Here is a 17,058-nt window from a genome sequence, read left to right on the forward strand (position 1 = left end):
AAACCTGACCACCTGTACAAAGAGAGAAAATTAACTACAGATCCCAAAGTTGTGGTTGTACCTTTTTGTTTACTCTCTGAAGTTGTGCGTTTTAATATTAGGGGCTGAATCACTTTTGAAGCCTCGAGCGACCTGCATCAAGTGCATTTTTTGGCACTTCCACGTTGGCTTCATTTTTCAGCCCCAGAGGTTGCCGCTTGGAGGCGACAAGCTGAGCACCATCGCTGCTCTGACACATCTTACTCATTTCCCTTTGTCTCACAGGTGAATTACTGTCTGTTGAATTCAAACAAAAAGAAAAGCAGAGATTATTTTATGAAATAAGGGACTTTGTGATTTGTGCTGCTACACTGGGTATGCTTCTCGCTGTGTTGTCTTTAGGGTTGAACACTTTAGACACAAATCAGACTAATCGTCCATTTTGGACAACAAAGCCACCAACAGCCGGGATGGTTTATTACTGTCGCCGTAGGGCACCGTTTGGCTGCAACACCACACCAACTGTGGCATCATCTGTACCCACCGCCACCCTGTCTCCATCCCCTGATTCCCCTCCGCACCTCCACAGCCTCTCATTTTATCTCCCCTTTTTTCCCCTCACCTCTGTGCTTTAACAAACTGGTGTCCCTGGGGTCTACTGCCCAGGTGACATCAGTCTTAACAATCATTGCTGTGGTAAACTGCCAGCAGGAGCCCAAACACACCTGACGATGCTGGTAAATCATTTTTTTCTCCTATGGTATTCTTTTTTATCAGTCACTCACTTTCCTCTCCCCTACCTCCATCCATTAAATCCTCTTCTTTTACAAAAACACCATCTGGTTTTTTTTTTCTGTACAGTTTGTAACCCAGAAAAACCACAGTTCAGGACCCAGTTAATATTTGGGCTCATTGGACCATGATGATATTGACCAGACACAACTTACTCGCCCCATCTGTCAGCTTGCCCTTGTTCCAGACGCCCTTATGTACACAAGTTTGACACTCACATGTACAGCAAATGACACTGAATTCACCCAGAAAACTATTTGATTGATTTGGTGCCCTGGAGCTTCTGACCTTGTGAAGGGGGGACACGCCCATAATCCTCCCATCACCCCGCTATTTTACACATCCTGCACCCTGCGACTGTCCCGCTTTCCTTCAGTGACAGTTGGGTTAAATCCACTCTGACAGGTCAGACTCCTCTTACTGTCAGACCAAGCTGCCTGTGAGAAAGCCCACATATGTTATGTCTGATAATGTGGGCATATCAGTGTGTAAACAAGGATCCTGGCAGCAGGGTGGGGACAGGGGTGTGAATTAAGGAGGATGTGTGTGGTCAGCGAGCTCAACCACCATTTTAATCCAATTTACCTCAGATAGCCATAAGTGAAATATCTGCTGTGGCTCTGCTGTTTTTCATTTGTTAATTTTCTGTGTTTATGTTTGTTACGAAGACCTTAATTTCATTTGTGGTGCTTCAACTTAAATTACATTATGAGGCAATCTGTTAGGCATTTTTGCTGAGACATAACAGTCAAAGGTTTTGATGCAGGATTTTCTGCCATCATTTCTACCTGAAGGGTTTTTTTTCTTCAATTTTTAATATTTGCAACAAAAACGTTCTTGTCGCAGATCCGTCAGGACTCTTTTCTCATAACATTTCCATCTTGTACCCCTTTAGGGTCACTTTGAGTGTGCATGGCACTGCCAGCAAAATATGACAAAAGACAAGCAGTAAGTTCACTTTAGAAGACCTGTGTGCAAGAGAGTGAAACAGGAAGGGAAACATGTCTGTTATCATGTACAGTTGTGGTCAGAAGTTTGCACACATGGGTGTGAATGTCATCGTAATTTGGGGCTTTTATTAATTTCTTTGGTGGAATGATTATGAATGATTATACAGCATCAATCAGCATATGCAGGAGAAATTTGAATACTTTAAAAAGTAAACATAGTAATTGGATGCGTAAGTTTGAATTTTGGATTTTCTACACAGGGTCCAAAGTATGCCTGTATTCACTTAAATCTTTTAAGTGATGTATTTTAACTAGACAAGACCTACTAACATTTTGTTAGTCATCATCTCTTTCCCAGTATTAAAAGGGGTTTTTTGGCATCACTCATTCGACTGACCACTATTGAGAACAATGGGAAAGTCCAAGGAACTCAGTGTAGATCTAAGAAGGAGAATTGTACATTTATACGAGTTAGGAAGGTCTCTTGGAGAAACAAGTCTGAATTCCAAGATCATCAGCTCAAACAACTGTACTAAATACAAGTTATTCAGAAATGTCAAACTGTCACCCTAAGTTGAGAGTAAATTGGTTGGGATGTTCCAGAACAGCAGCTACCATGAGGTCTCAAGCCTACCATGAACTTGAAACTGCTGGAACACCAGAATCACAGTCCACAGTGAAGCAAGTAAAGGTGAATCTTTCAACAGTGTAATAGCTGTCGAGCATGGTGGTGGCAGCATCATGCTTTGGCGCTGTTTTGAAGTCATTGGTAGCAGTACATTACACAAGAGGCTGAAATAATGAAGAAGAACTACCTTCAAATCCGCAGCTAGATGGTTGGAACTTAGGATTGGGTGTTCCAAACAGGAAAAAGATCCCAAACACATTTAAAAAAATTGTTTTGGAATGGATTAAGCAGGCTAGCTTTATTGTATTAGACTTTTGGAATGGCTTTTCCAAAACCAAAAGCCTCATCCATACTAAAAATTTGCAGACTATGCTTTAAACCCAGATCTGTGCCAGGAAACAAACCAATTTAAATGAGCTCTGCCAATTCTGTCAAGAGGCACAGTCAAATATCCAGACAGAATTATACCAGAAGCTTATTGTGTCAGATTGAGGTGAAACTTGCTCAGGGACATTTAACCAAATATTAAAGTATTAGTGAGAGTCTATGTACATGTTTGAGCCTGGATGTGTACTTTAAATCAGTACAGATGAGGGAAAATCCAATATTCAACAATAAATTCAAACTTGTTAAAGATGTGTATCTTATAATCATTCCATCATTTTAAAAGAATGATTCAAGAAAATCATTAAATTCCCCAAATTACTATGAGATTTATGCCCATGATGACTGTGTGTAAACTTCAGACCACCACTGTACCTGGGTCAGAAACAGACCAGCACTCCTTCTCTCTCTCATCTCTAAATCCAAATGGCTTGTACCAGGCTCCGTGCCAAGTGGCCCAAAACACACACACGCAGACACACAAACATGAGTGTTGAATGTATGCCAGTGGCAATGCCCAGACGCTCCGGCCAAAAAACCTTTTAATTAGAGCAAATTTACACAGCCCCTCCAAGCTTTGCTTTTCAGTTTGCCTCTCTCTCTCTCTAAAACACACACCACACACATTATTACAGAAACATCTTGCTTTTTTATGCATGCACACACACAAAGATCCCTTTGATAAAACTGCAATTCCTAATCACATTCCCCCCAGTGCACTGCCTGATAAAATAACAACAGTAGAATCCCAAATTCTTCCCCTCCAGACTCAATATTAAAACTCAATATTCATACGCCACACATACACATCCACACACACAGTAAACACACATCAGAGACGCACACTTTAGTGTTTGATATGGCTGACCCAGATTTTGGCGCGTGCATGGCTAAGGATGTGAGGAGGAGGGAGGATAAAGGAGGAGGGGGTGGGGTTGGTGGAGGAGGGGGCTTATATGGGTGTAGTGCATGTGTGAATGAATAGGACGATACGCGGGTGAAAGGTAAGTGACTGCCGGCTGCCGGACCCCTTTTTTTTAGTCTAATTTGAAAACAAGCAGGAGGTTGATGAGTAAAAGATGGACAGACATCAGCGAAGGTCAGCATGCATGACACAAACAGAGCGTCACACAATTTATTGTGTGTTCTGGAAACATCTGGGCTGTGAACTCTCACAATATTAATAAATAAAATCCAATTTGTGGTTTTTTGCTGTCCAGGCTACTATTAGACCACATTTGACACTTTTTGACACATTGTGTTCATAATTGTGTCATTTCTGTGGTGTTATTGAAGTAAACACTTATATTCAATGAAATTTATTTCCTACAGACAGCATTGGTTCCCCTAATTATACCCTTTTCTTAAGCACCAGTTTGGTGGCATGTAGTAAACTTAATTCTGTGCATTATTCTTTTTTAAGTTTTCCCCCATTTCCAACTACTTTGCATGATTCATAAATAATCATTGTTTATCTTAAACTGGATATTCATGTAGCTTCTCTCATCACCCACTGTCAGGCAGAACTTTTTTCTTATTGGCTGCCCTTTGCAAACAACACAAGGTGGGAGGGGCTTCTGCTCTCACAGCTAGTTCTGTGTATGGGCACGTTAAGGATTTTCACTTTATAATTTATAACCATTCACTCACATTGTGGGAAGAAGCCGGAGTACCAGGAGAGAACCCATGCAGGCATGGGGAGAAAATGCAGACACCACACAGAAAGGCTCCAACCAGGTGGTGGAGTTGAACTCAGGACTTTCTTTAGGCAAGTCAACAGTGCTAATCACCACACCACCATGCTGTCCACGAAATGCATATATCATTTTTAAAAGGTATTTGAAATAGTTTAGGGAGTGAAACAAACTATGTTAAAAAGTATCTAATTCTAGAAAACAGAAACTTTATTCTTTGTCAGCGTAAAGAGTCGTTTCAAATATTGGCATTTTCCAAAAGCTGTCAGCTTCTAAGAGATTTAGAAAAAGTATCCTCCTGCTTTAGTGCCTCCACACTCGTTTGACTGTGGAGCTTTATTTTACTTTATTTTATTTAGTTAGTTTTAAGCTGATATGCACTGGTTGAGCAAAACAATTGTTCTGTATAATGCACGCATTAACTTCTTTAGTTAGGTTTAGGCAACTGTCTGCTTCTTGGGGTTTAGATTATAGTTTGAGCTAAAAACAAACAAACAACAGTAACCTTGTACAAAAGTCATGCTGAAGGATATCTACTGCGTGCAAATGTAAAGCAAAATAGTCGTGATCATATGTGATGAATTTGGAGATTAGATCATCCTGGGATATTTTAAATAACTCTCATATGAAGTTTTACAGCAGAAACAGAACCATGAGAAAGAGAGAAAAGGGGAGAAAAAGGATCCTGTCAAGAACCTCTCAGACTCTTCTTTTTTCACCCTCTGTTTCATCTTCCCATGTTCTTTCAGAAATAGATCAAATCTTCTGAGTTCAGCATATTTTTCCCCTGGCTGAGTACCTGGTGCAGGGTGCCTCAAACTACTCACGCAGAAAAACAGAATGCCTGGAAGAGGTGAAACTCCTGAACTTCAATAGATACGGAAGAGGCCTTTTCACTTTTTTGTTCACATCTGATGTTTCTTTCATCTTATCCATAAACCTTGAAAGATCTGGCAGCAGATCAGCTTCTTTGGGGTTAAAAGGATTTTGGGGAAAAGCAAAAAGATGGACTTGAAGCATTCAGTCTTACTATTTATTGTCTGAAGCTCCGAGGAAAACTGGCGGTCGGCGTGATCTGGAAGTATGACCGATTGCCGTCTCAGCTCCATCTATTTTGATTACAGACCCCCCTCTGAGTGTTGGCCATCTCCTCTCCAGGCGGGTAATGGGAAAGGGATGGGGAATAGGAACAGCCTTGTTGCATTTCCTTTGTTGTTCTGAAAGGCAATCAGCTCGGCGTATGTTCGCTGTAATCAGCAAGCGTGATTGGCTGAGCAGGAGCTGGATAAAAGAAGGTATATGAAGAGATAGAAAACTGAGAAAATGTGTGGGAAGTTTGGGGTAAATGAAGGTGAGACCCAAGGAAAAAGAAAGGACGGCTAGTAGAGTGTGAAAGAGAGATGGATGGGGAGGGGGGCAAATGAAAGAAGAAAGAAAAGGAAGGAGGGCAGAGAGAGTTTTATCAGACTTTCACAGCCTTGGTGATATGACAGGCTTGGCAATCCAAAGCGGTTCACCATGCCACCCCCTACCAGAGACAATCTTCCTGCTGCCTCACACACACAACAACTGTACCTCAGTCTCATCCTTCCCCTCACCACCCATCTCCTCCCTCCCTGCCACCCTCTGACTCTCTGTACAGGATTATCCCTCCCCCACCCCCAAATACCATCGCTCAGTAAAAAGATATTTCCAGGGGCCTGGATCACTAGCAGTCACATGCTGGGTGTCTGCACAAAAGGCTAAGGCTCTGCACACATGCAGATGAGACAAGATACACACAAACACACTCACACCAGAACTTATAAGACACTGGTACTCTCCCCAAATGCAGATAGAAGCATCTGCCTTTCACAGATAATTACACTCCACCCTTCCCCCTTTTCTCTCCTTTCCCCTCCATCTATATCGTCTCCAGCTTGGCTAGATAACGTGTGTTTGTCAGTATGGAGAATTCATGCGTCATTGGCAATCTTGGCATTGTTGTTGTTGTTGTTTGTTCTCCCTTTGCATGCTGGCTAATGTGAATCACAAGAAGCGATGAGCGGGGAAAGACAAGGACTTGCAATGATTCATGTGAGGCTCATTGAGCAGAGCTGAGAGGCTGCTCATATGGTGCCAATAAAAAAAGCAGTCCAGCCAGTTGCTAAACAGAAATCTCTCAGTATTTTTAATCCTAAACTCATTTGCTTATTTTTATTATTAACAGGGGACTTGTACATGCATTTTAATAAGAGCTGAATGAAGAGAACGTCGATTTTAGTTTTACTCAATTTTCAGCAAAGTGCAAACTGAAAAAAGTAATTTCAATCAGAAAATAAATAGAAAATTGTGAGTTCTAGCTACATTAATTTTTACATTTGGTGTGGGACCATTCTAGGAAATCCCCACCACAGATGGAAAGCCAAAGTGCATCAGCAAGACCCCGTCTTAATAAAACAAGAATCAGTAATAACAGATATGACATAATGCTGAAAGTCAGAACTGCATAATTGGTGGAGCTGGAGGGGAGGTGGGTCTCAAAGTGGCTTGCAGATGTGCTGCAAATGTAGGCTGGCTGAAAGAACCTACTATGAGTGTAGAAGGTGTCAGCTGATGGTGATGAAATCAGCTGATTGGCTAGGATTGTGGCTGAGCTTGACTTTGCGGCCACGTTGAGCTACTGCTGTGTTTGATGTTTATTTCCATGAAGGTTTAGGTGGAAGCAAAAACTTTTCTCAGTAAAACTCAGTAGACATTGCATTTATCCCAAAGATTTCTGTCTTTTAAAGGAAATCCAGTTGCAAGTTTGCAAATCTGGCTCCAAGTAAAGGACTCAAACACATAATTTAGAACCAAGAAATGCATGAACAATGTGAAAAATAGATTGCTGTTTTACCTTAGTTATGTTTTAGTTACAGTGTTTTCTTTGGTTTACTTTTCAAAGTGTGCTCCATCACGACATTGAGTCAAACAGCAATAACCTTATTTAAACCTTGATATAACTTTTAATCAGTGCCAGGTTTTAACATCCATGGAACTATTTCCCATTTCCAGCTGCAATCCTGTGTCATTTCTCGTTCATCAAGATTAAAAGTTCATTGACTCAAAAATATTTCTGGGCGGAAAGGTGCATTTGTGTTTTATTTATGAGCAGCTAAGAGGCTGCTGCAGGGCATCCCCATTAGCATGGTGCTGTATGTGCTGCTGATCCACATAAACATGCAAGGATTCAAACAACTCAGGAAGACAGAGTCAGGAACAGGCTGAGGAAACAAAGAGCAGAGGTGAGGGTGAAAGATGATGAGTGTAGGTGAGAAGGAGGGTAATAAGGAGGTGGAAGAGGGAGAGGAAGGTCACGAGGTGAAGTGGAAGCGAAGCGACTTGACAGCAGGGGAATATTCCAGCTTACAGAGAAGTCACAAGGGACTCGTGCAACCACTTAACGCAAGGCGTGCGTGTCTCTGTGCAGCGCGCACACACATAAACCTCACTGAGGATTACTTTCTTTGTCTCGGTTGCTCACATACTCACATAAACTGCACATGCCCCACACTGTGATTGATTGGCGTCAGCACGCAGTTTGCCACTTTACATCAAAATCATGACTGTAGGGAATCTGAATCAGGAAATCTTGCTACTTGCTGAAAGCAGCTAATGTATAGGAGCCAGGGATTATTTTTAGTTGCTACTGGCTGAATTATTGAGGTGGTGTAATCACTGAACAGTGTGAGGCTGGAGGTAATAGTCGGCTCGAATGTTCTAGTTTTGTACAAAGCGATAAGACACCACAGGAATAATAATAATCACTGCAGATGCAACTTTTTAATCCCTGTGTAATTCTTGCAAATCTTGTTCATCTATCTGAGCTTGCAAAAACGGAGAATATATTTTTCAGTCAAAAGCTGGAACCGGTCAGAATTTGCGATAAAACAACAAAACAACATCATTCAGCTCAGAGCTGCATATAAAGTGAGCGATAACAGAGAGATCATTGTGGCATTATCTAGAAATAGTTTGGAAACAAATGAGCAGCTTAGGGCCAATAAATGTGGTCTGTTAGCTGTAGTTTGACTAAAGTTGAATGAGTAGAATTTGGGCTTTTTTGACAAAGTGGGCAGTTTGGTTCAGCTTTCTTTCTTTTTTTCCCCATTTTTTTTGTGACAACATCCATTTGTTTTGAACTGTGAGTGTTTTGGCCTAAACTCAGGACATTTGTGTTCTCATTATATTATTATAGCCATGTCATAATTATTATGGGCAATAATAATGATATTAATTATTAAAACAGCATTTCAATAACCATTTAAATAATTATTGTGAGCAATCTTAGATATACCTATATATGCTATGGTGCTTTAAAATGTGTCAGTGCCAACATAACCATCATGAAAATGTACATTAAATATGCTTTTTTTTTTTTTTTGCACAGGTCTAGGGTGTTTTTTTTCATTTAAATTTACATGACTGTACTTAATTTTATCCAATCCCAGTGATTCTTTACAAAAAAAATCATCTAAAACTGCAGAAATGTTCATTTGAACATTTTCTCAAATTAACCTGTTTATTCTCACTGCTGAAACATAATAATGAGCGATGACGTCACCCACAACACCTTCTTCAGCCAACAACATCCACACGTTGCTGATGTACATTGGGAGTCCCATCCACAGCCAGCAAGGGACATGTGACGCCAGCGTCACTAAGCCAGAGGATAGCACAGAAGGTCGGGGTGCAGTTACGCTCCCTGAAGGTGCAATTAGTGAGTCGCTACAGGAACAATGCTAGACAGGGTTCCTCCTCTGAACCAGAACATTGTTACACTAATTAATAACTCAGTCGCGTCACTGCAACTTCAGCTCAACAATGACAACAACAACAAGAGCAGGAACAGGAAGAAGCTGTGTTTTAATTAAAACAAGGGATCGCTAAAAGTTTCTTACATAAACACAACATGACATTTAATTTTGCTTCCCACAAACGCCAAAAAATAAAAATGAGTTTCTGTCGTTAAACCACCATAATGCAATCCACCCATTATGTGACTGTGGTCATGTCATGTAATGCCTGAGTCTACATATATTAACACAGTTTCGCCAAAGCATGAAACAAAGTTCTTTATAAGTGATACCAAAATATAAAACCATCTACAGCTGCTTTTCTTTACTGGATTTTCTTTAAAGAAAAAAACATTGCTAGTTCTTGTTGTTGGTCTTCTTTTACATTAGTAGAAGGATTAATATTTCAGTGTAAAAGCACTCTGCAGCAAGAGCTGCATTCAAAATATCACATAAATAAAAGCTGAATCGACAAAATGTGGTCAAAGCATCAAGCATGAAAGTGCTGAATGTGGAAAAGAAACTTGTGGAAGTGTTACAAAATTACACAGCTGCCTTGTGCCAAGAGTGAGGCATCAAAAGTTAAATATTACATTTCAAAGTCAAATCATTTTCAGCAAAAATCCGATAAATTATAAATATTATTTATAATCTTATGATATAACTTATTATGTATAAGTAAGCAATCATTTTATGTAAATGGACCAATTATTTCAGCTCTTATTCTATATCGTCTTCCTGTTTGTAAAATAACTGTCACAGTCTTACATGCACTCATGAAATTTGGTATCATACAAATAAAAATCATTTAAAACTTGTAGACTATATGATGATATTATAATAATGTAATTGGGCACTGGAAATCAAATGTGCAGGTGCTTTTAACTACAGTGTGAGAGCTTTGACATGGCTTCAATAAAATTCTTACCTTCTCCTGACTAGAATATTTCACTCTACAGTTGGAGTTGTCATGTCAAAGCATACTGGTGCAAATTTAACAGCACTTTGGACCACCCAGTGGAGTATAATCAGGGTGATTGGATGACTGCTCAAATTATAGTGATAAATTGTTTGGAGATACAACGATATATAGTCTCCTTTTGCAGGAGTTTGTGATAATTTTGCCAAACAAAGAGGCTTAGTATGTGGGAACGCTGTTTTTACCCTTTGTTTGCTGTTTTTATATTTTTCTGTCTTCATGTTCACTCGCTGTTTTGTTAGGTTAAAGCATCTAAACTACTTTATTTGGTTTATTCACAAAGCAAGACTCTTTCACAGTGTTCACCACATGTTGTTCTGGAACAAAGCGCTGACGGGAGTCTTTTCTCATATGCAACAAACTTCTCTGGAATTATCAAATGGACTGATTGTAGCGTCAACAGTAGTGAATTTACTTGCATTCATTAAACCGCAAGAGGCCGTTGGCTTGAGTTGTTAAACATCTGATGTTTTTGTGTTGAGATCGTGCTGGTTTGACGAGCAGAAAGCAACGCGTTTACTGGGAAAAAGCTCCTTTTCCTCAGAGCCGACAAAAGTAATTCTGAAGTCAAAACAAATAAAAACTGAAGGAAAGTTTGTGCACAGAAATGCTAATCACAGCCTTTGAGTTATCTGGATTCTTCTTCGCATCAGTGTCCACACAACATCCAGCAACAAGTAAAAACAACACCCAGAAAGCAGGTTATTACATGGCTCATGTCGAAATATTTATAAAAATAAAATAGAAACCAGTTAAACATGAATTTCTCACATAAGTCTGCTTAAATGCCATATATGCAGGTAATCTGCACTCATTTGTCACGTCAAACTGGGAGGTGTGGAATGACCTTTTCAGCTTAATGACTGTGATAAAGTGGAAGATTAAATCTGGAATTGAACATTGGTATCCAACCTCTACAGCTACATGTATAATACCAATTTTCAGATTTTGCAGTTTGTTCTCTGTGTAGGTTTTCAGTCATCCTTGGGAGCTTGAAAACGGCAATGAACAAAAAGGTATTTAAAAGCTGATGAGGGTTATCCCTCGGATACTGTCCTGAGGGTCATTGACTAACTGATCAATAGCCAACGTGTGAAAAAATAGTGTGGGTCATTTTCTTCACCAGTGTTCAGGGTGAAACCCCTGTGAGACCTTGCCCCACACTATCATGTTCACCTGGACAAAGGTGTTAGTGTTGAAGCTCCTGGACAGGGATCTGAAGACTTCATTGTAAGTGGCTGATAGCTGCTGTTGTAAGCTGCCACTTTTGTTCAATGACAGTCTTTCACAGCGACTGTGAATCCAGGGTGGGGTAAGGTTTCACAGTAGCTTCACCTTTAACCCCCAGTGATTGTAATGGCCTGCACCTTTTTATTCACGTGACCATGACTCATATTATCAGTAGTGGGTCAATGACCTTCAGGTCCGTGCCCAAGGGAACAACCCTCACTAGGATATAAATACCTGGGACTTTCCACTGCTTGGTTTTAAACTGAAGATACTCTTGGATGAAAGCTGAAATCTTCAAAGACTTAAAGAAGTAGAGTTGCCTCTTTTTTTAAGCTCTACAGACCTTGCATTATTGTTTTTACATTTAATTTTTTTTCACTTCCTCACTTTATTCTTACCCCAGTAATATGAGAGATATTTCAATCATTTTCTTTTAAACACTAAAGCCTATAAGCATGCTTCGAACAAAACGATCATTATTCCCCCATCTGAGTATGTTTTATTCATGTATTTGTTTGGCTCCCTTCATAGGTTATTGATCACTGTGGTCAGGACTCAGAAGTTCTGTAAAAATCCTGCTGTGAATCTGAAACAGTAACTATTAAACTCACATCTTTAAAACAAATTCACCACAAAGAACTGAAGTGAAACTGCTCTTTAGTTTCTCCTTTGTCTTCTCTTTAAGAAGAGTTTTCCTGTATACTGTGCCTGGATAAATATATACATATTATTTATTATTGGGGGGGGGGCACCTGCAAAGATGACAGAGGGTCATCATGTGGAGCTGACATAGATTTGTATTTTACTGGATTAAAGATCTCTGGACTCCTTTAGATACAGTAGTGGAAAAAATGTTTTCTTACACTTAGAGGGGACCTAAAATGTTCATTGCAATTTTAGCAACTCCATATTTTTATTCTTGGACTGTAGTAGCACAAAATCTGGTTTTTATCTGATAATAGGCTTTGTTTTACATGACTATATGACGTATATCTGCTCTCTTTGTCAGAGAGTCAAAAGTTGAAAAAACTGAACCTGAGTGTTTAAGGTCGTCTGAGGTCTGATCTCTCTCCCGACGGGGACTCCTCGTACAGACTCTGAACTCATCATTTGAAACCTTGTCCGTGTTTAATATGAGCATTCAAAATTTTATGCTACTTTAAAACCTCACCAGCAGATTAAATTCAAACAACCCAATGAGACAAAACTCCACATTCGGGATTTCAGGATCACTGCGGCTCATCTCCTCCACTGTAAAAATGGTTCCACTGAACTCAGATGGGCGTAAGTGCTCCTTAGGGAGACTGTAAACCCCATAACAGCATAAATTTTCAATGCATTTCCTCCATCTCCTTTAGATATAGATTAATATTTTAATATTTTCTGTCTACATTCATATTACAGCCCTATATCCGAGGCTCCAAACCTGCACTACTTTGGCCTGGACTTGACACATTAGTGTGCAGAGCTGTCTCAGACATACTGTATGGGATCACGAAACAGTCGAGCAAGCACCATGTAGCAATGAGCTTTAGCTATGAAAAGAAACTGCACTGTGACTGAGGTCATAATCTGAGTGTTGCCGACTCGACATCCTTTCTTACTCAGAGGAAACATTAAAGATTTTTATTCTTTTGGTGCAGATTCAGCGCACACACACATTCAAACGTGTCCATCTTTAAGCTAACTTGAAATTCCTAAAGCATACAGTTATATGTGCAGCACATGCAACGGACAGAAACATGTACCAAATTTAAAGTTAACCTACATATGATCAAAAATAGTTGCATCATTGCACTTATTAGCTATATTTGGCTCACTCTTTATCCTATTTAAACTCTTATAAACCACTTATTAATAATACATTCGATTTTTCAAAATGTTTTTTCATGCTTGAGGCTAAAACATTTTTTCGTTGTTTTGATCTGACTGCAGCTTCCTTGAGTTACAGTAGATAACAGCCTAAAATGTGTTATGAGGTTGCAATAAAAATGATAAAAAAAACATTAAAGGTCTTAGTTCAGCCTTCAGTTTTCATGCTGTTGAATTTTAATAATCATTGCTCACGGTAATTTATATTCAGACGGAATTAATTTTTGCTCATTTATCATCAACTTTCTTGACAAGTGTATCACTTTTCGACCTTTCTGCTACACTGGTGGTATTAAAGAAGAAAGTGGCAGAGTGAGACAGCAAAAGTGGATGATAACCTTTATTTTTTTTTTCCTGCTTCATAGGTTGTCCAGTTGAAGGGCTCCCTCCTGAGACCCCCCGCTGACTCATAACAAGCACAACGTACTGGTCCGGGAGCTTCATGAGAGTGTGCTCATAACCATCACTCCACCTCTGTGTGTGTGTGTGTGGCACCATGCTGTGGACAGTGCTACTAGCGCTGCTGGTGATTCTGCTGCTGCAGACTCAGCTGTCTGTGTGCTTAAGGGAATTGCGCTCTGGGGGTTCCAGTTCTTCCGTCTACTCCCCTCCATCATCCTCTTCCTCCTTTTACAATGCTACCCAGCAGCGGCTGCCCGGAGCTATTATCATTGGCGTGCGGAAAGGTGGCACCAGAGCTCTGCTCGAGATGCTCAATCTGCATCCAGATGTGGAAGTGGCAAAGGCTGAGGTAATAAACAAAAAACTATCACCAGCTGTGGACAATAATTACTCAGTTTGCACTCAAGTACTTAAGTGTTGTTGAGTAGTTTCATCTTCTCTACTCTAACATCAAACTGGGATAAAATGTTCCCATTCAGAATAATGTCTGTTTTCTTCTAAAATATATGATGGACTGCAAAATCTATTTTTATATATGTCAAAAAATTCATTTGTAGTTTTTGTTCAAAAGTATTTGTTCAAGCCCTTCTGTGAAATCTCACATCAACATTTTTTTCTTTTCACTTGTATATCCTTTAAAAAATCTGCTTTTATTGAACTGTACAAATTTCATCAGTGTACCTCAAAACCACTTGATTCTGATGGTATTCAAAGAATAGCAAGGTCAACCTCCAGAAGCTTGCAGGATTTTGTGTTTAAAGTGGCAAAATCCAGGCCAAGAACCAGACATTGGTTGGCCATGGAAAATTTGAAAACTCCAAGCAAAGAAAATAACATAGTACTTGAAAATTAGTTGAAAATTCAGTAAGTAATAATGATTGTAACTGTGGGTAGACCTTCTGCGTCTGAGAAAATATGTATTAAGAGACTCAGCTCTAACAATATAGAGCTGCACTGAAGCAAAAAATTCAATCTCAAGGTAATGGAGCTAACAAAATGCCCCAGGTGCAAATATATACTGTAAAAGTGTAAAACTCCGCACTCAGGGAGTTGGAGATGCAACTCAGGCAAGACCAAGAGGGCACAGAGGCGGTCTAATTATCAAATGCATGAGGATTTTCTGAAAGTTTAGTTCAGGCCAAACACGTACTGCATCTTCTTCAGTGCAGTAAAGAAACCAGAGCAAAGAGAGTTGAGTTTCTGTGTAGTTTGTTATGTACGTTTGTAAGTATGATGAATGATGACGGGCCTGTCCTGAAAAGCTGCACTGAGAGAAATCCTAATCAGGATAGTTTAAGATGAGGACTATGAAGTTAGAAAGCTGGTGCCAAAGAATAGACTGGTTTAGACAAGATTGGGACTAAATGAAGAAAAAAGCTGAAAGTGTTTTAGAGGGTAAAAAGGTCTAGAAATTATTAGATGTCCCTAAAATTTCCTTAAAGGTTCAAAACAAACTAAAAGTTCAAAACATCAGTGTCAACAAGTGGTATAAAAATGAAGACCTGCTTTTTTTTCCTCATCTACATCACTAAATACCTTCTGCATCCTCTGACAGGTGCATTATTTCAATGTGGAGGAGCACTACCGCAGAGGTCTGGCCTGGTACCGAGCCCAGATGCCCTTCACCGTCCCGGGTCAACTGACAGTGGAAAAGACCCCAGGCTACTTCGCAGCTCCTCAGGTTCCTGCACGAGTTTCAGACATGAACCCTGCTGTCCGCTTGCTACTCATTGTCCGGGACCCAGCTGAGAGGCTGATCTCTGACTACACCCAGGTTCTGCACAACCGCCTAACACGACACAAGCCCTACAAGCCCCTAGAGGAGCTCCTACTCCACAAGGGCCACATTGATCCTGGATACAAGGCATTGCAGAGGAGCCTCTATCACCAGCACCTTGCCCGCTGGTTGGAGGTCTTCCCCAGGGAGCAGATCCACGTGGTGGACGGAGATGCGCTTATTCGGGATCCCTTCCCTGAGCTGAGAAAGGCAGAGAGGTTTTTGGACCTGCCGCCCAGGATCAACCCGAGCAATTTCTACTACAACACCACCAAGGGCTTCTACTGCCTCCTGTCGGCTGGACACGACAAGTGCCTGGACGAGTCTAAAGGCAGGCCACACGCTCCACTGAGTGGCCAAGCCTTGAAGAAGCTTTGTCGGTACTTCAGAAAGCCAAACAAGTTATTCTTTGAAATGGTGGGGAGGTCATTTGCCTGGTGCTGATCCATTGAGCAGAGCAACAGTGACAATGAAACGCCTCCGGAACAGTGCCGACACATTCAGGGACGCAGAGGGAGAGATAAAACTGTGTTTTTCTAGCTAGATGAGTGGGAACATTTAAAAAAAAAATCTCTTTTTGTTGATACCTACTCAGGTATGAATGTGGCCAACATGTGCAGCACATGTGGAGAAAACAAACTGCTGATGTTGAACCCGTAGCCGACATAAACCTTTACCAAGACCATGTTGGTGCCTCCAGGGAAAACCTCACTTGCTGAAGCTACAACAGCCGTGCCATACACAAGTCTGAAACTGAAAGTACAACTAACTCCCTGTTAGTTCTCATGTGTGGGCCATTAAAAGAATATGTGACGACTTTGATGTGACGTAGAAATAGATGAGTGGTCAAAAGATGGTTGCATTAATTGTTGCACTATGAACTCCAGTTGCATAAAAAGTCAATCAAGGTTCAATGCAAACGATTTTAAAGAGAAAACAAGTCCTTGCTTTGATTTTTCTGAACAACTGTCAAACTTTTTGTGTTAGCAAAACATTTTAATTTTCTCCTGATGGTTATTTTGGGCTATTTTACTGAATAGATGCTCACGAGTTCTTTTGGAAGAGGCTCACTGAAAACTTGTTTTTGCTTTTTTTTACGCTCAAGGCCAGCATAGTGCTATTGCTAGTTTGTGTTTTTTTTTAAGATGTCCTTCTAATAAATGTCTTCAGTCCTAAAGTCTGTTCCCTGAACTCCAGCTACGAGGTTTAAAGGGATTTAAAATGTCAAACATAAAGACACGGTGATATAGGCTCACTGACAGGCCTCTCTGGAAACACCTCTCCCTCGAAGTGGATGAAGATGTTCCTTGTCAGTGTCTATTGAACATGTTCTTTACATCAAAGATCAAAGCAAGCCTACATTTCTTTTCATCATTAAGTTATTCCTGTGTAGGTGTTACCTTCAGTTTCACCACCACACCGCAACGAACGACACCTGTAGGTCACCAGAAGGGCTGTTTAGCTCCTGACGGTATTCAAGGCCAAATGGTTTTCTTACCTTAATCCAGTTCATCTGGAGAGACTTAAAAGGCTGACAAGTCATGGCATCAGTAC

General features: G+C 40.3%; 1 protein-coding gene across 1 annotated transcript in view; it reads left to right on the plus strand.

Annotated features, from left to right (window-relative positions):
- Nucleotides 1-16,681, plus strand: part of hs3st1l2 (heparan sulfate (glucosamine) 3-O-sulfotransferase 1-like 2) — a 30,164-nt gene extending 13,483 nt beyond the window's left edge. The window contains exons 2-3 of the mRNA XM_003444446.4: nucleotides 13,691-14,076; nucleotides 15,283-16,681. Coding sequence (XP_003444494.1) covers nucleotides 13,822-14,076; nucleotides 15,283-15,948 — 921 coding nt within the window. The 5' untranslated portion in view covers nucleotides 13,691-13,821 and the 3' untranslated portion in view covers nucleotides 15,949-16,681. The remainder of the gene's footprint in view (nucleotides 1-13,690; nucleotides 14,077-15,282) is intronic.
- Nucleotides 16,682-17,058: the final 377 nt, after the last annotated feature.

Source organism: Oreochromis niloticus, linkage group LG12 (assembly GCF_001858045.2).
Source record: "Oreochromis niloticus isolate F11D_XX linkage group LG12, O_niloticus_UMD_NMBU, whole genome shotgun sequence".
NCBI classification, from domain to species: Eukaryota; Metazoa; Chordata; class Actinopteri; order Cichliformes; family Cichlidae; genus Oreochromis; species Oreochromis niloticus.